Raw genomic sequence first — 26873 nt, forward strand, 5'->3', positions numbered from 1 at the left:
AACATGCTGTATGTGATTAATGAACCTCTATACAATTTATGGAAGGTTGTCATGTATAAAATTAAATGGATAGTTGAAAAAGCCTTTTAAGTCAGAAACGTTATTAACATTTTTTTTTTCCTCTTAAAAAAAATAATGAAAATAATAACAGAAAACAATGAACACTTAGACGAGCAAAGAAATGTGGATTAACTGTAGAGTCCGCTCATAATGTTTATTTTCAAAAATTACCAAACATTAATAGTATTTTCTTTCCCTTATCTTGTTTGAAAAGTCTGATTAAATGAATAGCTGGGATTAAGTGATATTTTGAATGTTCTCGCTGTATGCTCAAGCCGTGATAGAAAATCTTACACACAACACGTTAACGAATCACAGACACCTTTTTTTCATGATGTGAATATTCACGGATTATGCAACGAATGGACAGCTGCAAGAATCAGGGCAGCTGGCAGTTCCCGAGTCCCTGGCTGCTCATGGCTATGGCAGGAAATTATATTTACAGCTGAACTTCCCACTCTGGCAGAGCTTTTTGTAAAGAGCCCATGTTATCGTAAAAACAAGGGCAGAAGTTCACACCCATTTTCTTAAATATGACTTATGGTTTTACTGCACCATTTGAAACCGTTTTTCAGTGTTGTAAGTAGAACTTTGAAATTTGAAAACTGAGTATTTCCCCCCCAAACTTGAAGAGGCCATTCGATACACCTTTTTCTCCTCCAGGACCAACAACACATTGATCTGTAAACACCTGAAACTCTCTCAGGAATGATCTTGTGAGAAGCAGAGTGCTAAAGTAGTTTGTTCCATACACCCACAACAACCCTTCGAAAGAAACGCCTTTGGGTTTAATATCTGTTAGTTTCCCCTTGACCTGGTTTTGATGTTAGATTGCATATACAATGGCAATATAAATGCGTCTAACATGCTTTAAAGTTGTAGGTGAGTCTTAGTTTCCTCAAAACTGGCAGTTCACTTGTTTCTTGCTCCTGGATTCTATTTCTTGGAAAAGTTATATCCTGGAATTAAGAGAGGGTATTGTGTATTTTGTATTAGATAAAGAAGGGAGCAAACAGCAGGAAAGTCTATTAGTAAATTAAATTGAAAGTAGCTTTACCTCATGCTCAGTACAATTAACAGACCCTTTGATAGCTGCCAAATATTCTCAACCATAAGCACACGTAAATATAAAGGTCATCACTTAAGTGCTTTCATGGCACTATCAATGGTCTCTCCTTCTCAAGAGATACCACTTTTTTTTCCCTCCAGACAGTTCATACAGTTTTCCACACTAGTGCCAGAATCGTCAACCCTTGGCTGTTGTGGATGGGGAGTGTGTGCACCAGTGATTGGTGTTTCTATAATAATTACATATATAACAACATCAACATGTGTTAATATGGGGGAAAAAACACCTCTATCCTCATTTGGCTTGAGAAGCAATGGCAAAATGTGGATTTCTGAAACATGAATAATTCAAGCATAATAAAAAGTGTGTTGACTATCCTTTATTACTACGGAGTAAGTCTATTAACTTATTTCAGAGTATATTACTGGGTCATTGTGGACTTAATCACCTTCAAATTGGCAACATTAAATCAGCAGCAACGTTGTACAACACAATCCGAGCAAGAGAACATTTTACCATCGGGTCTATGTAATGTTCAGGCATTGTTTGTAAAAACATGTTTTTTGGGAGAAGAAAATCAAATGGAATTAGAGAACAGAATGAATTTCATGAAATCATAAATGCTATAAATACTGTCACAAATCTGTAGGATATATATGGACAAGACCGGATATAAAGTAAAACACCCAGACTAAACTGAAAGGAAATCACGGAAGATATTGTATGATATTGTATCTTTTTTACATTCCATTTAGGAATTTAAAGATTGGTCTCTTTATCACAAAAATGGTCTAACTTCTTTCTCAGTCTAGAACTCAACAACTTGTTTTCTGTCCTGTCGGTGGTTTGGAGGATTTTGCTTTTTAACTCAATGCTACAGGCTGAGGCACAGAGGAAGTTTTAGTAAGAAAGATAACATTGTACATGTACAAGATGTTTTGTTTACTGATGGCAAACCTGATTAGTGCTGTTATACTAATTTAAAAACTATATTTCTTTGAGCCATCCCTGAGTGATAAATGTATTCTCCTCGTAATGTAGCAATAAGTGGATTGTGATAACGTGTTGCATCCCTTCATTGTAATTAAATGGTTGAATGATTAGAAAGTTAGAAATGTCATCTAGTAATTCACAGGTTTTAACAATAACAATAACAAGTTCCTTTCTCTCAAAAACTTGATACGCAGTCAGTTTGAAAGATTTGAAAAGATACTTTGAGAACTATTTTAAGCTGAAGTAAAGTTGGGAATGTGCCAGTGTCTTCCTGTCTCAATGTGTACTAGGGCACTAAAGGTTACAAGAAAATAAATAACATATAAAAACCTTTACAGTAAGTACAGTTATAATGTACAGTATTCATTGTATAGGCTTGGTATAGGCCTACAGTTTCCCTAAGCAAGAAGAACATGCACACAAAGTTAATAAACCTGGCAAACTTTCAAATTAAATAAGGATGTTTGACAACTATGCTTCTCATGACTGTCCTTGACAATGATCTGATATGTGTAAGAAACAACAACACTTTTATCAGATCATTAATTAATTTGTCCTTTGAGACTACAATCAATAATATATGATACAAATGTGGTTGTAAATGAACATAAATTGATTGGAACATTGTTGATATTAAGTGGCATCAAGTTGTGTTATGGTAACTAGTATTTTTGGTTTTGGTAGCTTGAGTGGTATTCTGAGTATTCATATCTGGCAGATTTACCCTTTCCAAGTAGCTTCTTGTGTGGTTTATATGTGTGGAGTTGAGTAGCAGTTATAATATTGGCTTCACCTTCTTCTGAAATGAACTAATTAATAATACCTTTGCTTGGATTTATCAGAACATGGGCACACCATGCCTGCTTAGATGTAGGCCACAGTTGTACTCCAGCCCCACTCAGTAATGCGATGCAGAACACGGTGGGGTAATTTATCATTTCAGGAAAAAGGAGATGATCCATTTGGGATAGAGGAATGAAAAAGTATTTCTGTCTCGGGACATAAACAGTAATGGGACTCCACCCAGTTTTATTTAAATCTGATCTGTACTCAAGGCATATACTGTATGGAATACATGTAAGGTGTCTTCATCTTTTGATTACAGCTTCACCTGATTACAGTCCTTATTTTGTCTCATTTTTAACCTCTTTCACAATTCCCTTGCCACCCTATGATGCAAGTGTTGAATTATGATTACATGTTACTACATCAGGTGATCAGTCATAATGTTTAATGTGGTTGGAAAACCTGTCGAGGACCACTTGACAATCTAGCGACTCTTTAGGCGTTATGTCTTATTGCCAGTTACTTTGAAAACAAAATGAAAAATAAATAGTAGACTGTAATCGCGTAGTTCCATAATCTGGTTAGGCATCATATTTATTCCTTTAATGATTCTTGTTTTAATACTGATCAGTGAGTTTAGCATGCCATCTCATGTAAAGGTAAGCGATGTAAACTAGGCCCCCATACATTAAAGTGAAATTCATCACTAATGGGTTTGTTGAAATGCAAAGCTTTTGGGTGGCTTTGTTTATTGCCGAGACGTATCATGAAATGAGTGTGATGAGGGGAAAACAGTGTAAATGAGAGAATTGGCCTACTATAATGAATGGGTCCCACTGTGACGGGATTGCACAGTGATCATTGCAACTAATTGGACTGCTTATTGAGCTTGTAGTAGTTAGTCATCTGAGGTGCCCATGATTATGCACAGCATCCAGAGTGGGTCTCCAGGTGTAGTAGGGCAGGTATTGTGGCTTGATGGATATGTGTGGCATTCCTTGTACTACAGCTACAATGTGAACACATCATTCCATCTGTTCAGAGTGGAGTTGTGAAGTCCTGCTTTTACACAGTTCAGCTATTTCATGTCCACCTATAACACAGACATATAAATATACTGACTGGAGACATTTAGGTGTGAAAAATGGTAATTAAGGGCGAAATTACCCTGGACTTGGATATATAGCTTATAGATATAGATATAGATTGTGGCACATATACAATATACACATATATTTATTTTTATTGTGTCTGTTGTTGTTTGGTGTTTTTAAGGTGCCTTTTATTTCAGGATACCCTGAGTTATTCCCTCATTGCTCATATGAGACACTTTCACTGGAGAACAGTGAATTCCCATTTGTTCAGTGCCAGTGGTCATTTGGTACAGCATGCTTTTCTGGCCAACTATAACAGTTCTTTGCAAAACATTTTCAACAGTGTCAACAAATACTTGCCAACACTACAACAGTATGTGGAGGCCAAATACTACGCTGGTGCACATGAAAGGTATCGCTGCAGAAAAGCAAGAAGTGCATTTTTAGGCAGCATCGCCCACAGTGCAGCAGAATGCTGAGGACTTTAATGTTCCCTAACACAATGTTTAAAGCACTAGAAGAAAAGAACCCTCCAACTATTTTACTTCCTCCAGAAATTTGATATTTTATTGGCAAAAAACACAAGGGATACAGAAGACATCCACAAGTTGTGTTAACACCTTGTTGTAACTCTATGTTGATTGATTCAGGGATTGTTCAGAATTCATGGTGTTTCCATATCCAAGACACAGGCAGCAAATGTGAGTGAAACAGACTCAAAATACAATGCCTGTTCTCCACAGTTTTAGAGAGTGTTAGGCTGTTCTAAATAAGGTAATTTGTAGATGTTATAGTGTTTTAATGTAGCCTAATTAAATTATTCTCCCACATCATGATGTGGGATCCATTTGACTGTTAAGGCTTCAAGATTTTTTCCCACCGTGCGTAAAACCTTTTGAATCCAAGTTCTAAGAGGGCTTCATGCTCAGTCAGTCTCATTTTATTTTATATTATATATATTTTTATTTTATTTAATTTTATTTGCAACTTTCAATTGGCAATGAACTGTTTTGTGGCGAGTTGTGGAAGTAATTGAACATCTTCCTGTTGGGATAACATTGGTAAGTCGAAAATGATGTGATAATCACCCCAAGGGAGACGCTGTGTGACGCCTTGTGTTTATTCCTGTGGTGTGAAAAGCATACAGTTTGCATTTGCGGCATTTTAATCCACAGTGAGCTCTAGTAAATGCCATTGAAAAGCTTGCTTCATTTACTTCAACATTGTGAAGAATCTGAGCGATTTCAAACTTAACGACGTAATCTTAAACAGAATTAAGAAAGTGTTCGGACCTTTACTGTATTTGGTTGCATGTATCTCGGGCAAATTCATATACAAAATAAGGAAATACTTCCACCCATAACACTTTTAGAGAATTTTCTGACCAGTTTGACTTTTAATAACGGCAGCACAACAGACATGAACAACAATACTTTTTTAATAGTCCCTTTAAAGGGTCAATTCACCACACAATTCACCACACTGACTACTTGTCACATCCTAGTGTTGCCCTGTATGACACCCCTGGAACATTTAATAACACAACCTAACCCATGAGGTCATCGATTGGCCTAGTGGTGAAAATCCACCCTGTGCTTACTGAAGCATGCTACAGTGCACTGTGTGCTGCAGTGTGAGTTTACACACTAAGGCTAATCCTCACGAACAAGACTACTTGAGACAAATGGGCTTGTCAGAAGACCGACTCAGCACTTCTAAGTAGGGGTAACGGTCCTGGCGTGCTCTATGTAAGTAAGGACATAAGAAAGATTATACATTAGAGGATAGGATTGTTTGTTTGGCTCATCATTGAATAAGCTTTCTCACCTCAGCTTCAGTTTCTCACCTCACCTAGTTTCTTCCATGTAGACCTCTGCAACTCAGCACCCTGAAGATACTGGTGCTTAACTTCCAGGTGGACTCTCGACTCCTTTGTGTTGCAAAATAAAGAATGGCAAGGCTGGTAAAATACTGCAGTATGTAGGCCTAAACCTGGGATTTCTGCTTGATTTCTTACAGGTGCATTCCATTGGTTTGACAAGTGAAATTGTGAGAAATAATACAGTTACTGTAATGATTCTGGTGAAGTGTGACTTGGTAGAAGGCTACTTTTATGTTTTGCATCCTATTGGGCAAGAACATTGCCTTAGAGGCTTAGAGTTTCCATATTGCTGAGGAACACCTTAAAGTGCTGGTGAAGGTTTTACAGACTGAATATTGTCTTGCCTCACTAACCATTTCCACATGTACTTTTGCTTCTTGATCTGGTGTATTTGTAGGCGGCATAACTGTCATAATTGTGGAGTTTACTCAATTGTTTGGTGTTCAGAAATATTTCCAAGCGATGCATTAAAAATAATGGTCAACCTTACAAAAAAAGAAGTGCCGTCTCTCTGACAATAGCTACAGCATGTTTTATCACGCAAATGATCCTCACCCACTCAGAAGAAGACAGAGGCCAGCAGTTTGTATAGTTCTGAAAGCCTCATAAACTATAACAAAATACTTACCGAGCACTCATCAATAGGATGTTAGATGTCCGCCTACTCACTGACATTCTTTTGTTTTTCTGTTCCATTAATTAAAAAATGTTGTACTACTTAAAAAGTGCTTGAAACTGAAGTAATCTATTTATTTTACAAGAACATCCACTTATATGTATTGGTCCCTGTCCTTCTGAAGACACTTAAGTATATTTAACACATACCGTCCTTGGAATTTATATTCTGAATGGTCTTACTCATTATTAAAATGTCAATGAAATCTGATTTAAGTCCTCTATAAATCATCTGCAAATGTCAGAAAGTGTGTGTGTGTGTGTGTGTGTATGTGTGTGGGGGGGTGGGGGTGGGGGGGAGGAGTACATTGAATACATAATATTCCAATGTTTATAATTTTTCTTTCATTGTGATTCATAAACTGCCACGTAATTAATGATACACAGTGGATATTATTATCACACACAATTACTGCAAACAAGCACTGTGCCAAAATACATGTCACAGTTTCAAATTTCTTACAAGAAACTGAATGACTGTCTGCTTTCTTATTATAATTGTGCAGCTGAATACAAGCTGAATCTGTATCTTCTTATGCAAGATACAATCTATTGTGTGCAGCAAAAGTGGAAAGTTTTCTCATGTTCATTACTAACTTCTCATTATTAAATAATGCATTAGGATTTTTTTATTTAGTTTCAAATTATTATTTTTTGATCATTTTCCCTTTGGAGGTTCAAAGTTGAAGGTAGACCTTTTTTGTTTATTTGACATTATTATAATCTAGATTAAATAATGTATTATTTTATTTCCAAGTGTCTTCATGGAGTGTGTGGCTGTAGTCCTTTTTTTTCTGGAAATTGTCCTACGTATTTTTACATATGATGCCATCTTTTGCTGTTATGTTTGCTGAAAGGCTTCAAAGAAAATGGTATCATCCAGTCCTGCTGATAACTTTATCATGTCTTTAGCCTGTTTTTCTTCTACATGTTCTCACAGTGGCACAACATCTCCTGAACATCTCCCCTTTTTGCTCTTTCCAGGAAAAGAAGCCCTTCAGCATCCAGGGACCCAAACCAAAAATACGACCAAAGGGAGGAGAGGGGTGACCATTCGCAGTATGCCCCGGTGGACGCTGGGATGCCTAGGTCACCGTCCGACTATGGGGAGCGGGAGCCGCGGCGGGCGCCCCGCAGCTCGCGGATGTACGAGGACGCTGATGTGGCGCGGGGGGAGTACCGGGACCGGCGTGGGCGGCGGCGCTCGCAGGAGTACCCGCTGGATGAGGAGCTAGACGGACAGCAGAGTGAGTATGAGCGGCAGCGGCAGCGGGAGGAGGAATACCAGGCCCGTTACCGCAGTGACCCCAACCTGGCCCGCTACCCCGTCAAGCCGCAGCCCTACGAGGAGCAGATGCGCATCCACGCCGAGGTGTCCCGGGCGCGGCATGAGCGCCGGCACAGCGATGTCTCCCTGGCCTACACCGAGCTGGACGAGCCGCAGGGCACCGTGATGCGGGGGGATCGCCCGTCCCGGCAGCGCTCTGTTTCCGAGAGGCGCATGCCCATGGAGAGCCAGCGCTCCTACTCCATGGAGAGAACTCGAGAAGCTCCGGGTCCCGGCCAGAGGACCTCCAATCACAGCCCCCCGACCCCACATCGAAGCCCCGTGCTGGGAGAGCGGTCTGGGGACATGCGCCGCGGGGGAGGGGGGGACCCCATGCGCAAGCAGCAGCAGCAGCAGCAGCAGCACCATCTGGACCCCAGCTCGGCCGTGCGCAAGACCAAGCGGGAGAAGATGGAGACCATGCTGCGCAACGACTCGCTCAGCTCGGACCAGTCGGAGTCCATCCGGCCCCCGCCGCCAAAGCCGCACAAAACAAAAAAGGGAGGCAAGATGCGGCAGGTGTCCCTCAGCAGCTCCGAGGAGGAACTGGCCACCACCCCGGAGTACACCAGCTGCGACGACGTGGAGATCGAGAGCGAGTCAGTCAGTGAGAAAGGTAGGCTGCTGCCGTGCGGGGTGTTTTCAGATCCAAAGTCTGTTGAACAGCTGCTGAGAAGCTCTGGTGACTCTTTGTCCTTTAGATTTGTTTTAACCTTGATCAGAGAGGGGGACCAAGCATTTCTATCGCAGTGAGCATGTTCAGGTTGATCAGAACTGACTTTCTTACATATATCCATTTTTCACTCCCACCGATATTTGAAACATCAATAAATCACTGCTCCCCTAGACAATATCATCCACAGTTCCAGCTTCACTTTAAGTATGAGAGAATTTTGCTCTTCAGTAGCAACTTAAAAAGTTGAACTGTGACTATCGTGAGCATATATATATATATATAGAGCTTATATTAATACCTGATTATATTACATTCTTTATTGAAATGAAATCATTGTACCACCGAGATATGTTTTTACAGATGTTTTCTTATTTGCATTCTATCTTTAATTTCTTAGAGTGCATGTGAAAGTTGAAATTGGGGATTTGTTTGCTTTAATTCTACATTTTCAAAATTACTGCATAATGTAACATTTTTCATAACAAATTAGTGCTGGGCGGCATACCGTAAAAAACGATATACCGGTATTCATTTACGGACCTGTTTGGACTTTTACTATACCTTCATATCGGTATTTTAAAGTTTTGAATAATGTACTATTTACTGTGTCATTGAGTCATAGCATTCAGCTACCAATAAACTGGATCGAGTTCGCGTATCCCACAACTCGCTGCGCGGCTGCTTGAGACGCATCTGATCAAAAACGCCGATAGTGTCCGTGTAACGCACATTTCCACAGATCTGCGCAGATCTGCACAGCTCCACCAATGGGATATGTTGGATCCTGCAGATCTGCGCGACAAGAATGCGACCACCTTTCTTCACAAACCCTGCAGAAATCGATGTAATTGGATGATTTATTTTTATATTTTAGTTATTTTAAAAAATAGAATTGCCAATCATTTAAGTAACAACTTAATTATTGTGCATCATAGATTTACATTCAATTTTTAAAAATAATTGATGTAATTATTTAATAAAGCATTCTATATCTATGGTTTGACAGTGCTGTTCACAGCTTCACTGTGTAATGAAAGTTGACATTCGCCTCCGCTATCAAGGGGACAGTAGTAGTTTTCATTCAGCTAACACGTCCCTCTTGATTTCTACATAATCTTTTACTCTCAGCCACAGCTCGCCTCCCGCAGCGGCTTCGCGATTCTGCGCAGATTTCTGTGGGTGGGGCTTAGTGGCGTCACTGCAGTAACACGCATCTCAAACGGGAATGACCTCAGCCAGATATCGGAAATAAATTCCATGTGTATTGCGTGTTGACATGAACAAAGAAACGTGATCAATGCACAATGAATGAAGACGAGATGGAGGAGAGGAGTGTGGCTGAAACTTCACAGCAAAGTGACCCTGTGAATCTGTCCCGAATAAAGGTGCGTCGTCGATCATGTGGACATGATTTGGTTTCAACAGGAAACGTAATTCAATGTCAGTTGTGTCCTATTATTTTTGCTTTACGAACAGTATAAAATGGCCATTCAAAACTACCATCATACTGTCAAAAATGTGAAAAATACCGCAATATTGTATTTTGGCCATATCGCCCAGCCATATAACATATCTCACATCACTGATAGAATATAGACCTTATTAACCGTTCATTGCTTTTGAGTTGGTGGTTTGAGATAGACATAAACAGTTGACCATGTTGACTGGTAGTATAGCCATAACTGTGTAGGTGAAAGATGAATAAACTACATGCCAAAAGTAAAAAAAAAAAAATCTGATTGATGTGCGATTTGTTATGAAAACTGTTACATTCATTGGATATATAAATCTCCATCTATCAACAATGAATAAATATGTGCCCCGTAGTTAGATTAGATTGAAAACTGAAGTAAAATGACTAAAATCGTTTTCTTTCATTATAAAGTGGAAATGTATCCTATTTGAAGAATTTGCAAGCTAACAATAGGTTGCCTTAAAATCAGCAACTCCTAGAGAATACAACACCAGTGCAAGAGAATATGAAGGTGTTTAAACTGTAGTCTTGTTAATTTCAAGATAATCAGCATGTCTAATCAGTAGCTTAAAGCTGTTAAATGCCCTCCAATGACTTACTCCAGAAGCCTCCCCATTTGTTTGTCTTCATTTGCAGGTGTAGTCAATTATAAATATAAATACTACAATTTAATGGCAATAGTCTTTAAAAAGGTTCAGGTAGTTTATCACCCTGTTTTATTTCCCATGTAAGTATTTGTATATGGAGAAGTGCGGGTCACTTGACTGGATCAACAAGAGTTCTTGTGCAAGCACCGACTGAGATGAAACAAATATGCATCTTTTGAGCTAACCTGTATTGCTTGCCTTTCAGAGGTATGAGGAGAGGGGTTCTTGCTGTGTTTGCACGGTGCACTTACACTTGTCAGTATTCCATGTTAATTAAAGGAAGTACAGAAAACATAATTAACAGTTTGAAAGAAATTACACCATTCCCTCCAGGATTCCTTAAAAGCCTCCCTGAGAGAGGCTAAATTTGATCAGTAAAACTATTAACATTTGATGCAGTTCCACATTCTAGATTTTTGGTTGGTGTTTGACTGGCTGATTCCAGATGCTACGAATAGATCATCTTTTTTTGTATAAAGGATATTTCCCGAAGTGCCGTGCTTTCTTTGATGCTGATGTCATTGCTTTAAAGCTCTAACAAACCCATTTGGAAAGATTGTACTTCTTTGCCTGACAGATGCTAGCATGTATAAAGCAACTACCATACTGAGTAATATCCTTCTTAATGCGATGTAAAATGATTATCAGATTGCAGTTTTTTTTAAATAAAGAATTTCAAAATAATCCCACCGCATGAATCTCGGGATATTTTTCTTTAGCCTTATTTCAACAACTGCTGTTTCTGTACTTGACTTACATTTGAATTTGACAGTCAGGTGTCCTGCATATTCATGCTTAACATAACTTTAAGTAAATGTATGCTTGTATGGAGTACAATGTTCTGTACCTTGGCCTTTAGCAGTGCTTTGTGTTGATTGTCACTTGCCCACCTATGATCCTTGGTTGTGAAACAACTCAAGTACAACAGATACACACATGTAAATGGCATTTGGCATATGAAAAAATTATACCAACCCCACTCATAAAATGTAGTATAAGCTGTAGTTTATTTTTAGAAATTGCATTGCAAAATACAACATTTCAGCATTATACAGTATATTGTATAGAATTACTTTTACCTTTAAACTTTACTGCAAAACAAATATCCCAGTCTGCCCTGCTTTATCCTTATACATTCTGTGAGGTTCCCAAAAGTTAAACGGACAACTGCAGTCAAGACCTGGACACTTTTTAAATCCACATTTTTATTGAAAGTGGTAAGAGCTCTTTACCCACTGAATTAAAAGCTTTTTCTAGCAGCATTAACAATAAAAATGACCCTACGCACCTTTCTTCCTTGATAGCTTAACACTGCGCACAGCCGTCGTAATTGCAAATTGATTTTGTTGTCAAAACCTGTAATTACGGGCTACTACCTGGCCATGTCAAAAGCTGTTGACGAAAGGAAAAGGGAGTCTTTCACCATGTGCACTGAAGGAAAACGGAGTGCCACAGTAGTGAAACCGCAACAACAAGAGCATGAGAAAAACAGAATGAAGGAACCTAGCCCAGCTCCATTATGTAACCAGAACTGCCCCTGTAACATGCAAACGGAATTTGAATAATTAATGCCAGGGCTTCCCTAGTTTAAAGCCTACCAAAAGGAAGAAGGCAAGGAATGTAAAATTCCTACTGAATATCAAATCTTTCCAAATAATCTTTACTAAGTTGTGAAATTGCACCAATGAAAGCATGCAGATGCTAAGGAGAAGTTTATATCATGCACCCTGGGCTTTTTCTCTGCTTGGTGATGCAAATGTTACCGAAAAAAAAAGTTTTAATTGAAATGCACCTCAGTAACTCATCTACATTGGCTGTTGGACACATACATATATACACAAAAACATAACTGGACATTACATGGTTCCAAAAGTGTCACATACACTGTGCACAGTTATGATATGGCAATAGCATATTAGTTCATAGTATTGATTCAGCACACAGAGGGAGAGAGAGGGTGCTTAATAAAAAAGTTTTGACCCTGTGCATCATGGTTTGCACCCATATTTGTAATGAATTATTATAGAATATAAGTATGTGATAATAATAGTAAGAAATTAAAAAAATACATAGGTCAGAATTTACTGGGCCTTTAAATAATAGTAATAGTCAATCAATGACACTTTTATTTTACAATGCCTTTTTATGGATAACAACATGAGGAAATAGTCATGTGACAAAAACTCCTGTTACAATAGGGCATACTATGGTGAAAGAATAGTAGAATATCTACAGTTTAGTATTCCATTATTTTGAAATTACTGGTTTTGGCCAATGTTGTGAGGGACATATAGGTTAGAAACATTATAAATGCGCTTCAAAATCTGACAGGTAGCCAGTACTGCAGACTAACCAGCACTACAGAACTGAGTTCATTGCAAAGGGTGCCAGCTACTTAGAGTTGGCTGGTGTGAATTGGAGGATTTGGACAGAGTGCACTGGCAGTCCAGAAAGGAAAATATTAGAGTAGTTAAGCAGACTCCAAAATGCCATTCAGACCTTTGACCTTTACTATAACTGCTCAGATATGGTGCCCAGTGTTAATTGTTTTGAAATGCCCAATGGACACAAAGTAGCCTTCCAATTACACAACTGGATTCTCTTGGGAAAGTTTTCAATGTCACTTCAGATATTAAGGTGTAGAATCATTTTAAGTGCAGTGGGTCTTCTAATGCATAATTAAATAATTCCTTTATATACAGCAACATTACACATTAAAATGTAATAAAGTGCATTATGAGCTTTGATATTGAATTGGTGTGTTGACTGACCACCATATCGCATATGAAGACATAGAACTGAAGCTGTTGCACACTGTCCTCCTATTCTCTTTATGGATTGTCACTCCAAATCTGTAACTTTGAAGATGCTCTTAACCACAGAAGTACCCCAGAAAATTTCATTTTAATTTTACCTCTCAAGTTCTCCTAAGGCAAAAACAGTGGACATAAACTTACCAGAAAAAGAGGTACAACACACAAAATCAATAAAAAAATACTAATTAGGGCTTCCCATTTAAAAATGAACAAAACAAACATGGGCATGGCTTTGAGAAATATCCCAAACAAGGCCGCAACAAAACCTCAATAAAGACACTTAATAGGGGGATTTGTTTGAAAAATGTATTCTGCTTTGGAACACCATAATTGATATCCTCCCAATGAGCATTAAAACTGGATATTTATTTATTCTATAATATATTCAGAAAGCAGGGCACGTTTTAAGAATCTGAATAGTGAGACTGTTTTCAGGTTCAGGTAGCATCTTTGATCAAATTTAAAATAATATCATGACATATTTACTCAAACTTATTGTATGTACATCTTTCCAAATTATATTGTACTTGCTTTATACAGACTGCAACTCAGTAACTTCTAAGTATGCAATATTCAAATATTTTTTGGTTTGTTTCCATATAAATCCAAATAAACTTCTTCTCAAGTTTTATTTGAGCAGTTAGTTGATCATCTTTAAAGACACCACTCATCCTTTACAGAAATTCTTCAAAACTTCAAGCAGTTCAGCACATTAATCATATTAGTGTTTAATTGAGCTTATTCTCAAACCCTTACATATCGGTTTAGCAAAAAGGCAGATCCTGGTCTTGATTGTTGTTTTTTCTAAGGCGATGTTACTTAGCATCTGGAATTAGCACAAACTATTAAACATACTATACTGTATGTCGATCGAAATAGGAACCCTGTACTGAGACCATTTGTGGTAAGTTGTGAAAGTCGTTATATTGTAATAAATGTATAACATACTGTTTGTCTCTAAAGTGAATGCCTTTGATGAGAGTGGTCTGTGTTCAGCCTGATAACCTTGGGACTCCTCTTTGCTTATCAACAGACTTTTTAGGTGCTGCGCAAGCATGGTTATTGCTGTTGCTGAAAAGGAAACCCATAGACTTGCTGTGAAGTTGAGAGTTTTATTGAGCAGGTTGAAATCTCACTAAAGAAAAAAACTATTGTATTAATTATGAAAAAAACAAACTCCTGTATGTCTGGTTTAGGTATAAATACACTGTAAGCTAATCAGAGTTGGACACTTCTCTCAAGTCAAAATGAAATAGATCAGTAGCAGTTCAGAGAATACACAGTGCATCATGGGTAATGATTATTAATACCTGAAGTCTGGTGTTTTTGCTGACTTTGTTTCTTATGTGTGCACTAGGTCACTCGTGAGATGTAGGAACAAGTGTACAGTAACTGGGCATTCAGAAAAGTGTTGTTACCAAATTCTCAATAACATATTTGAATAAAATCTGTACGTAATGAAGTACTATGATATAAATGACAGATTGTAACACACATTATCGTATGTCAGAAGACATCCATGAGATGCTAATCTTGGAAGTAGTTGATGAGAGGAAAGCTATAAAATATTCACCTCACAGCTAGGTGTGACCCTTTTGTGATATTGTAATGTACTTGTTTTCAGTGCTGGTTTGAATCCTCTTGTCTCTGTAGGAGACTTGAGTAATTTGCTTATGCATATTTAACTAAATCGCCCCCCTTATTTGAGAGAGCAGTACCTGCTTAAAATGAATTGCACTGTACTGTATCCTAATTCGTTAGAAATGGAATTTGCAAGTATAAAACGCATTTAAGCGATTAGTTTCACACATCCAAGCACCTAGTTGCAAAACAAAACAGTTATCTATGTTTTTTTTGCCCTAGAACTGAAAATGACAGTTTTACAGGTTGTAACAATTGCATTTTAGACAGAAACACTTATATAAAGAAGCATTTTCATGTTTGTGTGTATATATGTAATTTAAATCCTATATAATTATATTCTCTGATTTATTATGGTTTTTGACACTTTGACAAATGTTTATAGTTGACAAAAGAGCTAATTGCCATGATAAATCAGTTAGAATTTCTGCATAATATAGCCAGCAGTCAGTTATTGTATCTTTTTACTGCAGGCAGAGTTTTTAAACAGATGCAATCATTGTAATAATAATAATAATAATAATAATAATAATAATAATGAGGACAGTGCATTTTTCTTTTCCTTTATTCCTTCTGACACATTATATAGCATGTGGGACAAAGTGTTTAGCATTCCCACACAGACATAATAACATAACGGAAGAGTGTTTGAGGAGTTGATTTCCATACAGCTGTGGGGTTAAACAAAAGAAGCAAAACAAAAACCATTCAGAATGAAAGGGGAAAAGAAAAGCTCAATTTCCACTGTGATGTTGAAAAGGAGAGGAAAAAAAAAACTTGTTTTAGCCATATGGGTTTGTCAGCAAGTCTATTTTTTTATGAAACGGTTGAGTGAACTCTGCTGCAGAGAAATGAGGTAGAGGTGAAAAAATGGAAATATAAAGGCAGGCTAAGGAGGCCTAATGTCATGCCCTTTAACCCCAGTGAACCGCAGGGAGGGTTGAATGGGCTAACATCCAGCTTAAGGAGCACAACGGCTGATATACTTGGACATTTTTCTTTCTTGTTTTTATTTTATTTATTTCCACCCTTATTGACTCTGATATGTATAACCCTTATTTAAATACAAACCTGGAACACATACATACTAATTTGGAATGGGGAACAATACAGTTTGTATGTATAATAATATATATATTATTCAGTACTTTTTATGCTTTATATTTTACCTTCATGAAAATTACAATAAAATGTATGGTTTTACACAGCCTGTAAATAAATGTAAAGCAGACCTCTTGAAGAAGCAGTGTAGGCTACTTCTTTACATGTGCCATACCAACTTAGCATAATAGAACAAAACAATGTGCTCCAAAACTGCTTTTAAATGTCTGTTTGTCACTAAAATGAATGGAAAACCTTTCAAGAGAGACCTTTCTTTCCTTTTCTTTTTCCTTTCCTTCGTTTCTTTGCTTTTATCTTTGATACCGAGACAGCAACCAATCCCACCTTCAGCTGAAAACATTGTGGAAGGGGTTATGTGTACTTAAACATACAATGTTTTGTACCTCTTTCTCGTCCCTACCAGATCGTAGTAAAAACAGCATCAATAATTAATGATCCAATTAATAGTTTACACAGGTTTTTATTGAGTTGTCAAAGTGATGGAGAGCCTGCTGGCTGTGAACTCTCGCGCTGCCTCTCCGGTTCTCCTGAATCAGCAGTTTGCCGACATGGAGCCAAGCAAAATGTGAGGCTTCCACAGATTGCTGATGCTCACAATTTATTGCCGTGATGAGTTTCCTGCTTCTAAACCACAGCACCTCACTGGAGATGAAAGACCATTTTGTGGTTGCCACTGTTAATAAACTACAAGGCAACATGTTTTCTGTTAGCGCCAAACCAAATCCTTTTCGACAGACAATGAAGAGAGAAATGGGAGTGAGCTGTAGATAAACGGTGGTGCAGTGAACTGTCGTAAGAGGCATTTCATACATCATGGTGAACTGTCTTTCTGGATCATGCTGAAATACAAATCTACTGTTTTGGCCCTTTTTTGCACTCACGACACACAGCTTTATATACATATGTGTGTGTATCTGTATACTATGTATGCAGTTGTACACGTGGTGATATTATTTCTATTGCAAAGGCATACAGTACACTGCTAGAACATGAATAAGACTTGACCAGAAACATATTTGCAATGCCAGTTAAAGCTGTGGAGAAAATCACAAGCTGCGTGTGCTAGAGGCATTTTGAGTGATAAACTTGCAGCACGATGTACATGTTTTATAAAGACTGAATCTCTGTCATTGAACAATTGAAAGTTATGTTCCTAGCCTTGGGCCACTTTTTATTCTAATAGCTCCACTGTGAATGCCTTTATGCCACTTCAAAGAGCATTCAGAAGCTCTATCTGAAATTTATTTGAACATTTTTTATTTTCTTCAATGCTTTCTCTCTCTCCCTCTCCCTCTCTCTCTCTCTCTACATGCTTTTTATGTAGGTTCTGATTTCTACTCATATTTGGCTGCATTGAGCTATTACATTTTATTTTTTAATTTGTCGAATTTGAACATTATGGGATTCAAAGGGGAACTGTGCTCATGTGATCTACTGAAGGGAAATTGTTAAGGGGGTTTCTTGCATCTCCCATTAAAGGTGTATCCACCACTATGTCTACAAGAAACAAAAGCCAAACTTCATTTAACAGCAACATCAGGCCTGCTGTTGTGATGTGTTTTATTGTCGTAGCTTAAAACTCTACAGCTTTTGTTCATTTATGGAATTTCTCTGGAAACCCATTATGCATCGTTGAATGGAAAAGCGGCACATTTTGTGGCCTAGAGGAAGTGGATTTTGCCCTTGACGAACATCTTACCAGATATGTTTTGCTGCATATGTGGAAAAAGGAGTTGGCTATCTAACTCCCTGTGTTGTACTTTATTTCAAGATGACATGGCCTTAATTGCCAAAAGGCCAAAAACAGCAACACAGCTGTCTAGTTAGGTCCGATAACAATAAGACTGATAATCTGCAAATTGTAAGCTAATGTTGAAAACTTAAATAGATATTTTTTCCTCCCAGTGGCACTGTGTGACCTTTTACAAGGTACCTCTACTTTCAGAGGGAATTCTTTTCCTTCACCCAATTTCAAATGCTCTTCCTGCCTTAATTAGCTCAGCTCCATAAGCTTCTTACTCCCGCTGTACAGAACGGCTTTTCATTTTACTGCATTGATTGTATGAAATGCTAAGCTAGTTGCAGTGGCATGTTTTTGTGTTGGTTTAAATGCTTTATAAACCAATATCTGCCTTGTCAGAAGCAGAGTCGTATTTAAAACTCTGCATCATGACTATAGCTCACAGGCACTTAATAGACTAAGGACGGCAGTAAAGTTATGTAGGGCACATGCTGACCCAAGGAGAAGCTTTTTCCCTCCTCTTTTCTTCTTTCCCCCCCCTCCCATTTTCTTCAAATCCCGTGGGCAGCAGAGAGAGTGGATTTATGCCTGCTCTCGGATTTGATTGCTGTGACTTTGCAATGTCAGTTCAATGCTAGGTGTTGATTTCAGATTTTCTGTGCCTCTCTACTACGGTTTATCACTCTGGCAGAAGGGGATGTCGGCTCCTTGCATTTCTCACCCGTGCCATGACATATTGTTTGGCTTATCTCCACTGTTTAGAGCTTGGTTGAATTTAAACACGTCAGTATAGAGGGCTATTTTAACTTTCGCGGTTGACTTCAGTCTGCCAGTCTTAAAGAAGAAACAACATCCATCTTTTGGGGCGAAAGATGGTGTGTGCTTGTACTGATTTCATACCAATTTACCAGAGCCATACTGGCAGTGGTTTTCTGGTCTACACATTCAGACTGACACAATTGATTTACCCACAGTTATCAATATATTGTATTCATTGACCATTTTTATCATTAAACCTGAGTATCGATATGCTATTAATGTATTTATTTTTCCTCTTGGATGGAAGTTTTGGCTGAGCGCATTGCTTGTTCTGCTATCCTCGGGTCTGACTTACTTACTTTGCATGCGATTGAGCTGGTCAAAACATTTACATTTTTTTGTTTATTCTGTTGTAATTAATTAATTACAAGGAACTTTGAGCTGTACCGCAAATCCACCACTCCAGAACGGTATTATTTTTTTACCTTTTGTAACCTCAATTTATCAATATATCAGCTCTATGGAAATTGTTGTATTCATAATCCATAATCATAATTCATAATGTGGACAGGTTAATGTCTTGTGCTAGTGTTTTTATTTTCTTTCCATTTTGTAATGTAGCTGTATTTTACCATTGCTAGGATGAAACCGAAAAGGTATAATAAAGTAACAAGAAAGAATACATACATACAATGGTGTAAAAGGGTTTAATGAAACATAAAGACAAAGATGAAAATGGAAAGAGAGAGAGAGACAAACAGACAGACTAGAAATAATGAGGAATGTGGTTATCAAATTGGATGCACTGCCCAAGGGGGAGGGGCTTCTGCACACTTCCGAAGGAACTCGATCGAAAACATCACGCTGCCATTAGCGCCTGTGCACGTCACTCAGAACAGGTCCCTTCCCACTTCCTGTTCTATAAAACGTGACCTCTGCGCAGGTTCGTCCTCTTTTGCCATTTTGCTGGACCAGAGAACATGAGCATTCTGTGTCTGTGTGTTGCATTAGACCTTAAAAACTGCTTATTTCGGCTGTCTGGCTTCACTAATATTGTTGTTCACCACCATTTCGCTACATCTCTGTCTCTATTGTGTGTCTTATTAGTTATATTTAGAGCTAATTTCGATCCTGTCCGTCTGTGCACCGGAGCTCCGGCTGCGTTTTCGGTTTCAGTTTTGGTTCACAAATAGAGCATTTAAAAATATTAATTGTGTTAATATAGTGCCATATATTATCTGATTGCTTGCTGTGTTGGTTTTTTGTCCACAGGGCTTTTTCCTCCACAGCAGGAGCGCTAGCAGCGGCAGTAAAATCTGAGGCCCGGCCGCCCGGCCTAAACCTTGGTCTGTCGTAAGAGGTGTCCCTCCATCGGCTTGCACCCGCACTACAGTCTGCAGCAGCGGTTGTAGGAGATCTCGATCTCTCAGCTTGCTGGGATCGAGCTCTGCTGCTCTCCACCATCCGCGGCTGCAGCCTCGGTTCTAGGCCTTGCTTCGGCTGGTGGCCTACTACCCTCGGCCCCCCGGATCCTGTACCCCGTGTCACCCGGTGTCCCTGGAAACTCCCATCACACACGGTGTGGTTAAGCCTATGGGCCTACGTGGCACTTGTATCCGGCACCTAGTATTTGGAATATACAGTGTTCTGTCCGGTAACAACAAGGTTGCGTCTGGTTGGTGTTGCAGTGCCCCATGTCCATAAACGTTGCTGAGTGGAGACGCACTTACAGTGGTGAGTCCCGCTATGCGATCCACTTGTCGCGACGGCATTTCAGTTGTTGTGTGCCCCTGGTAGAAACACTGACCAGCATCCCCGCAGCACGTTTCCCTGGTCATGCGCGTGTGCGTTCGGCGTTGAGCTCCTCTCGCCCCCGCCATTGCGCCGCTTGCGGCCGACGAACCTTGCCCACTTGGAGTGGTGAGGTCCACTGCCCCATCTGTCTGGGCACCGACGATCTCCCGACGATCTCCCACTCCGGCGAGTGACAGTAGGGGCTTGGTGGCTCTGGACCACCTCTCCCCGAGCCCCACCATCTCCTCCTCCAGACACGCAGCTTCAGAAACAGCCGTGCCTCCTGCGCTCGTTTCTCCACCTGTGCCTGCCTGACATGCCCACGGTGGGCGCCGCTACAACCGTGCATGCCCCCGCACAAGCTCATGAGCAACAGGGAAGAGCAGTAGAGTGACACCACAGGCCCCCTCCCCCTCTTCTGAGTCGTCGCTAGCCCCCTCCCCACCAAGCCGTAGGCGACGGAGGTCCGGCTTCACGGACAGACAGTGAGATCTGCGCCCTCCTGTCCACCTACCCACTTCTCGAATATCCCCCACTGGCCAATGTGCCTCTCGACTCTGAGGGGAACCTCTCTGCCCTGTCTATGAACAATGGCAGCAGACAGGTAATCTGGGAATAGGACCATCTAGATAGCGGTGGCGGCTGACCTGCTGGTCAGTATGATGCGTCACGGCACAAGGGCAACTGGACGCTCCTTGGCAGCCATTGTGGCGGCGCGCTGCCGGCTCTGGCTATCACAGGCAAGACGGATGCCTGTCATGGACAGGACCCGCCTCATAGCTGCACCCATATCGCCGGGCTTTACTTTTGGCTCCTCCATGGAGGAGATGCTGACGCACACTCCCCAGGATAGGGAACAGTCCCTCCAGCTAGCCAGGGTCTACCCTGTTACACCCTCGGCCCAGCCTCGCAGGCAGCCTTCAGGAGATTGACGTTTCCCGACCTCGGCTCCCAAGCAGCAGCCCAGGCTCCAGACCTTAAGTCCTGGCCCTCGGTGGTCCGGCATGGCATGCGTCAGGAGGACGGCTGAAGGACCTCTGCCCCCTTCCCCTCCCGCGCTTCGCCTGTGACATTCCAACAGTCTCTGGCCCATACATACACCTCCCAGCAACTCCAAACTATGACAGTTGGCTACTCCCTGTGGTTTTAGGCCCGTCCACCCCCCTTCTGAGGCATGGTGTGGACGGGAGTGAGGGACCCGTTGCAGTAGTGGTCAATTTGCAAAGCGCCCCCATTGGGGCAGCATGGGGGATTCTAATACCTACACTTCCTAGTACCCAAGGAAAATGGCAGTTTTCACCTCATCTTGGATTGGAGATGCCTGAACCACCGCTCAACCTGGCTCAATCAAGCCCGGCGACTGGTTCATTATGGTGGATCTGGAAGTCGCTTACTTTCACATCCCTATTGCACAGGTACACAGGAAGTTCCTCCGCTTCGCCTACGAGGGCTGAGCGTTCAAGTTTGCTGTTCTCCCCTTCGGCCTGTCACTAGCCCCACGCACTTTTTCCAAGTGCATGAACATCGTGTTAGCCCCCTCAATTATGCGCTGGCGCCAGAGAGAGTTGCCTCCATACACACATATCTCTCCCTCTTCTGACTGAGAGCTCGCATCTGGGAGTCCACTTGCCAGAGGCTGCTGGGCCTCCTAGTGGCAGCATCATAGACCCTCCCCCTGGGCCTCCTCAGATTGAGGACGCTGCAGTGGTGGTTCGGGTCTTTACAGATGCATCCTTGCTGCAATTAAGCACGCCGAGTCACAGTCACTCCGTCGTACTGGTAGGTGCTCTGTTCATGGAGGAGCCCTTACAATTTGACCCTTGGTGTGCCACTGGGACCAGTCTACCACCGAGTGGTGATGATGACAGACACCTCCAAACAAGGTTGGGGAGCAGTCTGTGACAGACGTGGTGTTTGAGGCAGGCGGACGGAGCCCGCACGGGCCCTCCGTATCAATGTCCAGGAGTTACAAGCAGTGCTCCTTGGACTGTGTCATTTCCTGCCAGTCCTACAGGACAGACAAGCTATTTCATGCTGGTTTGGATGGACAACACAGCGGTGGTTGCTTATATCAACAGGCAAGGAGGTCTCCGGTTGCGCAGACTGTACTGTCTAGCACGCCGTCTGCTTCTGTGGGCGCAGCTACAGCTCCGCTGCATCAGAGCAGTTCACCTCCCCGGCCTATCCAACTCGTCGGTCGACCTCTTCTCTTGGGGAGGCCCCCCGGTTTTGGAATGGCGCCTCCACGCACTTGTGATACAACAACTGTGAAGCCGATTCGGCAGAGCAGAAGTGGATCTCTTTGTTTTGGCAGAGTCCACCCACTGCCCACTATGGTTTTCCGTCCAAGACTGCTCAGGAACCCTACGGATCAACGCGCTAGCCCAAGCGTGGCTGCGCTGTCTCCTTTACACCTTCCCACCGTTCCTCCTTCTCCCGGTGGTCCTGGAGAAGGTCAGGAGGTAACGAGTGACAGTTCTGCCCCACGGTGGCCTCGCAGATTCTGGTTTGCAGACCTGATCACCCTCCTCAATGGAGAGCCTTGGCAACTCCCAGTGAGAGATGACTTGTCCCAGGTGCAGGGCACGCTTTGGCACCCCAATCCGGGCCTCCTCCAGCTCTGGGCATGGCCCCTGAGTGGGAGCAATTGATTGTCTGGGGTCTGTCAGACACGGTAGTAGCCACTATTCAGTTGGTGAGAGCTCCCTCTACGAGATCGCAGTATTCCTACCGCTGGCAGATGTTTAGCACCTGGTGCCAAGACGGCGGTTAAGACCCAATACATTTTCCAATTGGGGTCATGTTACAATTTATACAAGAGCTGTTGGAAGGGCAAGTCCCCATCCACGCTCAAAGTGTATCTGTCGGCCATCTCCGCATGTCGTGAGCGAGTTACAAAGTGGCTGCAGTCGAGCCCTAGTAGCCCACGGGTTCTGGCTCCTGATTTTCTCTCCCAGTCTGCCCCTGCTAAGTGCATCCTAATGGAGCTATTTGAACCGTGTCTTCCCCTTCCACCGGACTATGCCTTCCAGTTGAGCACCCATGCGAGCTGCTCCTGGATTTGCTGACAGCCTGTCAATATGCTCCCAGGGTCTGTCATGCGGCCTACAGGTGTGTTGCCTTGAGGCCGCCCTGTATGTAGTACATTCGTTATTGCATTGTGTTGCGGTGGTGCATGCGTCTGGCATTGTGTATAGTTTGTTTGTATGATATTGTAGAGCTGGTGTGGCCCGCGCTCCTAGCTGGACTAGTGGAGCAAGCAGCCAATGCTCCCATGTTATGCGGAGAGTGCATGAACGGTTTTCCTGCACACCACAATGTTTATGGTTTGTTTGTCATGGTAGAGCCTGCTTAGCTGCATTAGCTGCGCTAATAGGTAACAACTGCTCCCATGTTACGTGGTGGTGCATGATCTTCTTCCTGCACCCCGTGCTGTGTATAGTTGTTATGACCGCTCTGGCCGCTCTGTACCGGTGAGTGAACGTGATTTATCCTGTGCTGTGCGGAGCCAGCATGAATGTTCCTGCTGCCACACTGTGCATACTGTTATGTCCAGCTGTGTGTTGTTCAGTGGGTCTGTGCCCACTCCTGGGCAGCCAAGGTTGGCCCAAGGGGCCTCTGTGGCTCCTGTCTGGAGTTGTGTTGCCGAGGCCCCCTAGCGGTCACCTCAGGACAGGCTCCCTTATCAGCTCGCTGCCTCCTCCCTGGTGACAGTTTTGTTATACAGTAACCCCTCCCCCTTGGGCAGTGCTTCTGATTTGAAAGATATCTGAAAAAGGAATAACTGCCCAAGGCTTGCAAGGTGGTGCAGGAGTCCTGCTTCTAGCAAAAGAGGACAAACCTGCGCAGACGTTACATTTTATAGAACAGGAAGTAGGAAGGAACCTGTACTGAGTGACGAGCGCATGGGCCAATGGCAGCTTTGATAGAGTGACGTTTTCGATCAGGTTACTACAGAAGTACGCAGAAACCCCTCCCCCTTGGGCAGTGCTTCCATTTTCAGATAACCGAGGTTGCATTTGCAACCTATGGTTTTCCAGGGGTTTGAATTCAATAAAGTCCTGAAGACAATGCTACTTTTTTACATAAGCTACCTGACAAAGTGTACTTCATTTGGCCACATTAAAAATATTATTATAACAACATATAGGCTATAGGATATTTGAATAGGTGTGTATTATATAGAGTTCAGTGTCCTAAGCCGGATATACAGGAGTATGCAGCAGCAAAACTATGCATTTTGCGTGATGAAAAAACAATGTGTGAAATGTTTCCATACTAATGGTGTCTCGCTTGAAAAATAAATGTATGTGATTACCACACGTTACTGTTTCTCTGTTTCTTTCCTGGCTGTGAAAAGAAAAACCTGTTTGTACGGTACATTGTGTTTTATTAATACTGAATTTCTAACCCCTTTTTCCCCTAGAGAGTGAATGTGGTTGTTGTTTGTTACATAAACTCTGCATGCTCTGCCTCCTGTTTCCTTCCCTGTATTGTTCTATGATTTTCAGCTTCGTTTTTTGTTTTTGTTCGTCCAGTTTACTTCATCATGCCGTGCTTTGAATTACCTCATAATGTTAGGTGAAATACATAATTAATAATATAGGTAATATGTATTATTATTTTTATAATATAATTTTATAATTATGATTATCACACCATTTTGTTGATGCTGTTTCTTATGATTTGTGTTATATTTTAATGAAGAAAGACTACATAAGAATATCACCTTATGCATATTATTTATAAAATTATGAATTATGATTTATGCTAGTGGCTCCTGAAAATGAAATGCTTGATAGTATCCCCAGGGACTAAAATCCATTGTGCACTCATCCCATATTTACGTTATAATAGCCAGGAACGTTATCATGTGACCTGCTGATTGTTGCTGGTATATGTTCAATGTTTTGTACTATCATTGAAGATTTAAATCTATTGTCGTAAAGACAACCAGTATGAATTAGATTGATGTGGGGATATATAGTGCAGTTGAGGTTAATAACAAGGTCTGCTTTTAATCCAGTTAAAGAAGAGTGGGGAAAGTGTCAGAAATATGAAATTTCAGTTGCCTTGAGAATCAAACAAATACTGTATGTGTCTTAGCAAGAGTTTACTGAGTGATTGTGTTTTTTTACATGGTCTCTCTCTGGGAAGTGGTGGGAGGAAACAGTTCTCATTTAAGTGGTTGGATTCTGCAACAACGCTTTCTCTTTGCAAAGGGAAAGAAGCATTAAAGCCTCGTATGAATGATTTATTACACCGTGACGAAGGCTGGTGCTGATCTCCTTCGATATTTGCATCTCTAGGAGACCCAATGGGCCAATGCTATGAAATTACTAGACACGAAAAACAGAAACAAAAGAAAAACAACCAACAAAATAATGTTGAACGTCATGTAGAAAACAAAAGGAAATGTTAATGATAATATCTTGATATTTAGACAGAAAGCTTTGGGGTATGGTGTGGAGGGGGCTTCGGCTTTAGAAATTGTGGAAGTGCGGGAAAGGTTTAATTCCATAAGCCTTAACTGATAGGGATACGTGAAATAAACAGTGGTCATTTGCTTGCACTAACCTTTTTGAGACTTCTCTATGAAAGGCTTTGTCAGAGGGTATTTCTGTCTCAAGTGATTAGTACTGTACAAGGTTAATACTAACACAAGCCAAACTAACAGTTATTCGGAACATGCCTTATGGGATTTAAAAGTAACAAATTAAATAACAAGGAAATGCAGATGATGTAATCAGTCCTTGTCTAGCAGACCGTCTCCCTGGTCCTGTAGAGCAGAGCCATTAATTCCCTATTGGAGATATTGAAAAATATGGAAAGTGGCTTATTTACTCTTACATCAACACCTTATGCAAAGTGCCATATTTAGTAAATGCATAGCAACAATATTTAAAACTAGAGCAGTGCAAACACAAATAGCATCAAGCCTTTTACCGCAGTGATGCTTTTCTTTATGACTTGTGACGTATGATTATTCAGACTCTGTTCTACGTCAGAGAACTGTACATATTAGCTTTATCAGAGTTTGAATGGAGTTTTAAACTAGTATGGGAGGAGGACAACGCCAATCTCGCACCTGACCTCCACCTTCCCAGCATTCCTTGCTTGCCTGCCTCCTCCACCCCAAACACCACCCAAATAGCAGCTCCTTGTCTCATTCCAGCTAGTGGGGGGATCCTGCTGGCCTTGTCTTCATGGCCATGTCATCGTTCCCTTTGTCAAGAGAGTCAAGCTGCTTGGGGCAGCATTTAGTTTTAGCAAGTTGAGAAGCAGTGTGTGTGTATGTATCTGTGTAAAACATACAT

At 41.1% G+C, this 26873-nt stretch overlaps 1 protein-coding gene across 1 annotated transcript in view; it reads left to right on the plus strand.

The window, feature by feature from the left end:
* Nucleotides 1-26873, plus strand: part of rims2a (regulating synaptic membrane exocytosis 2a) — a 285367-nt gene that overhangs the window by 127420 nt on the left and 131074 nt on the right. Inside the window, exon 7 of the mRNA XM_066691502.1 lies at nt 7544-8502. Within this exon, the coding sequence (XP_066547599.1) occupies nt 7544-8502 (959 nt within the window). The remainder of the gene's footprint in view (nt 1-7543; nt 8503-26873) is intronic.

This window comes from Amia ocellicauda, chromosome 18 (assembly GCF_036373705.1).
Source record: "Amia ocellicauda isolate fAmiCal2 chromosome 18, fAmiCal2.hap1, whole genome shotgun sequence".
In the NCBI taxonomy this organism is placed as follows: Eukaryota; Metazoa; Chordata; class Actinopteri; order Amiiformes; family Amiidae; genus Amia; species Amia ocellicauda.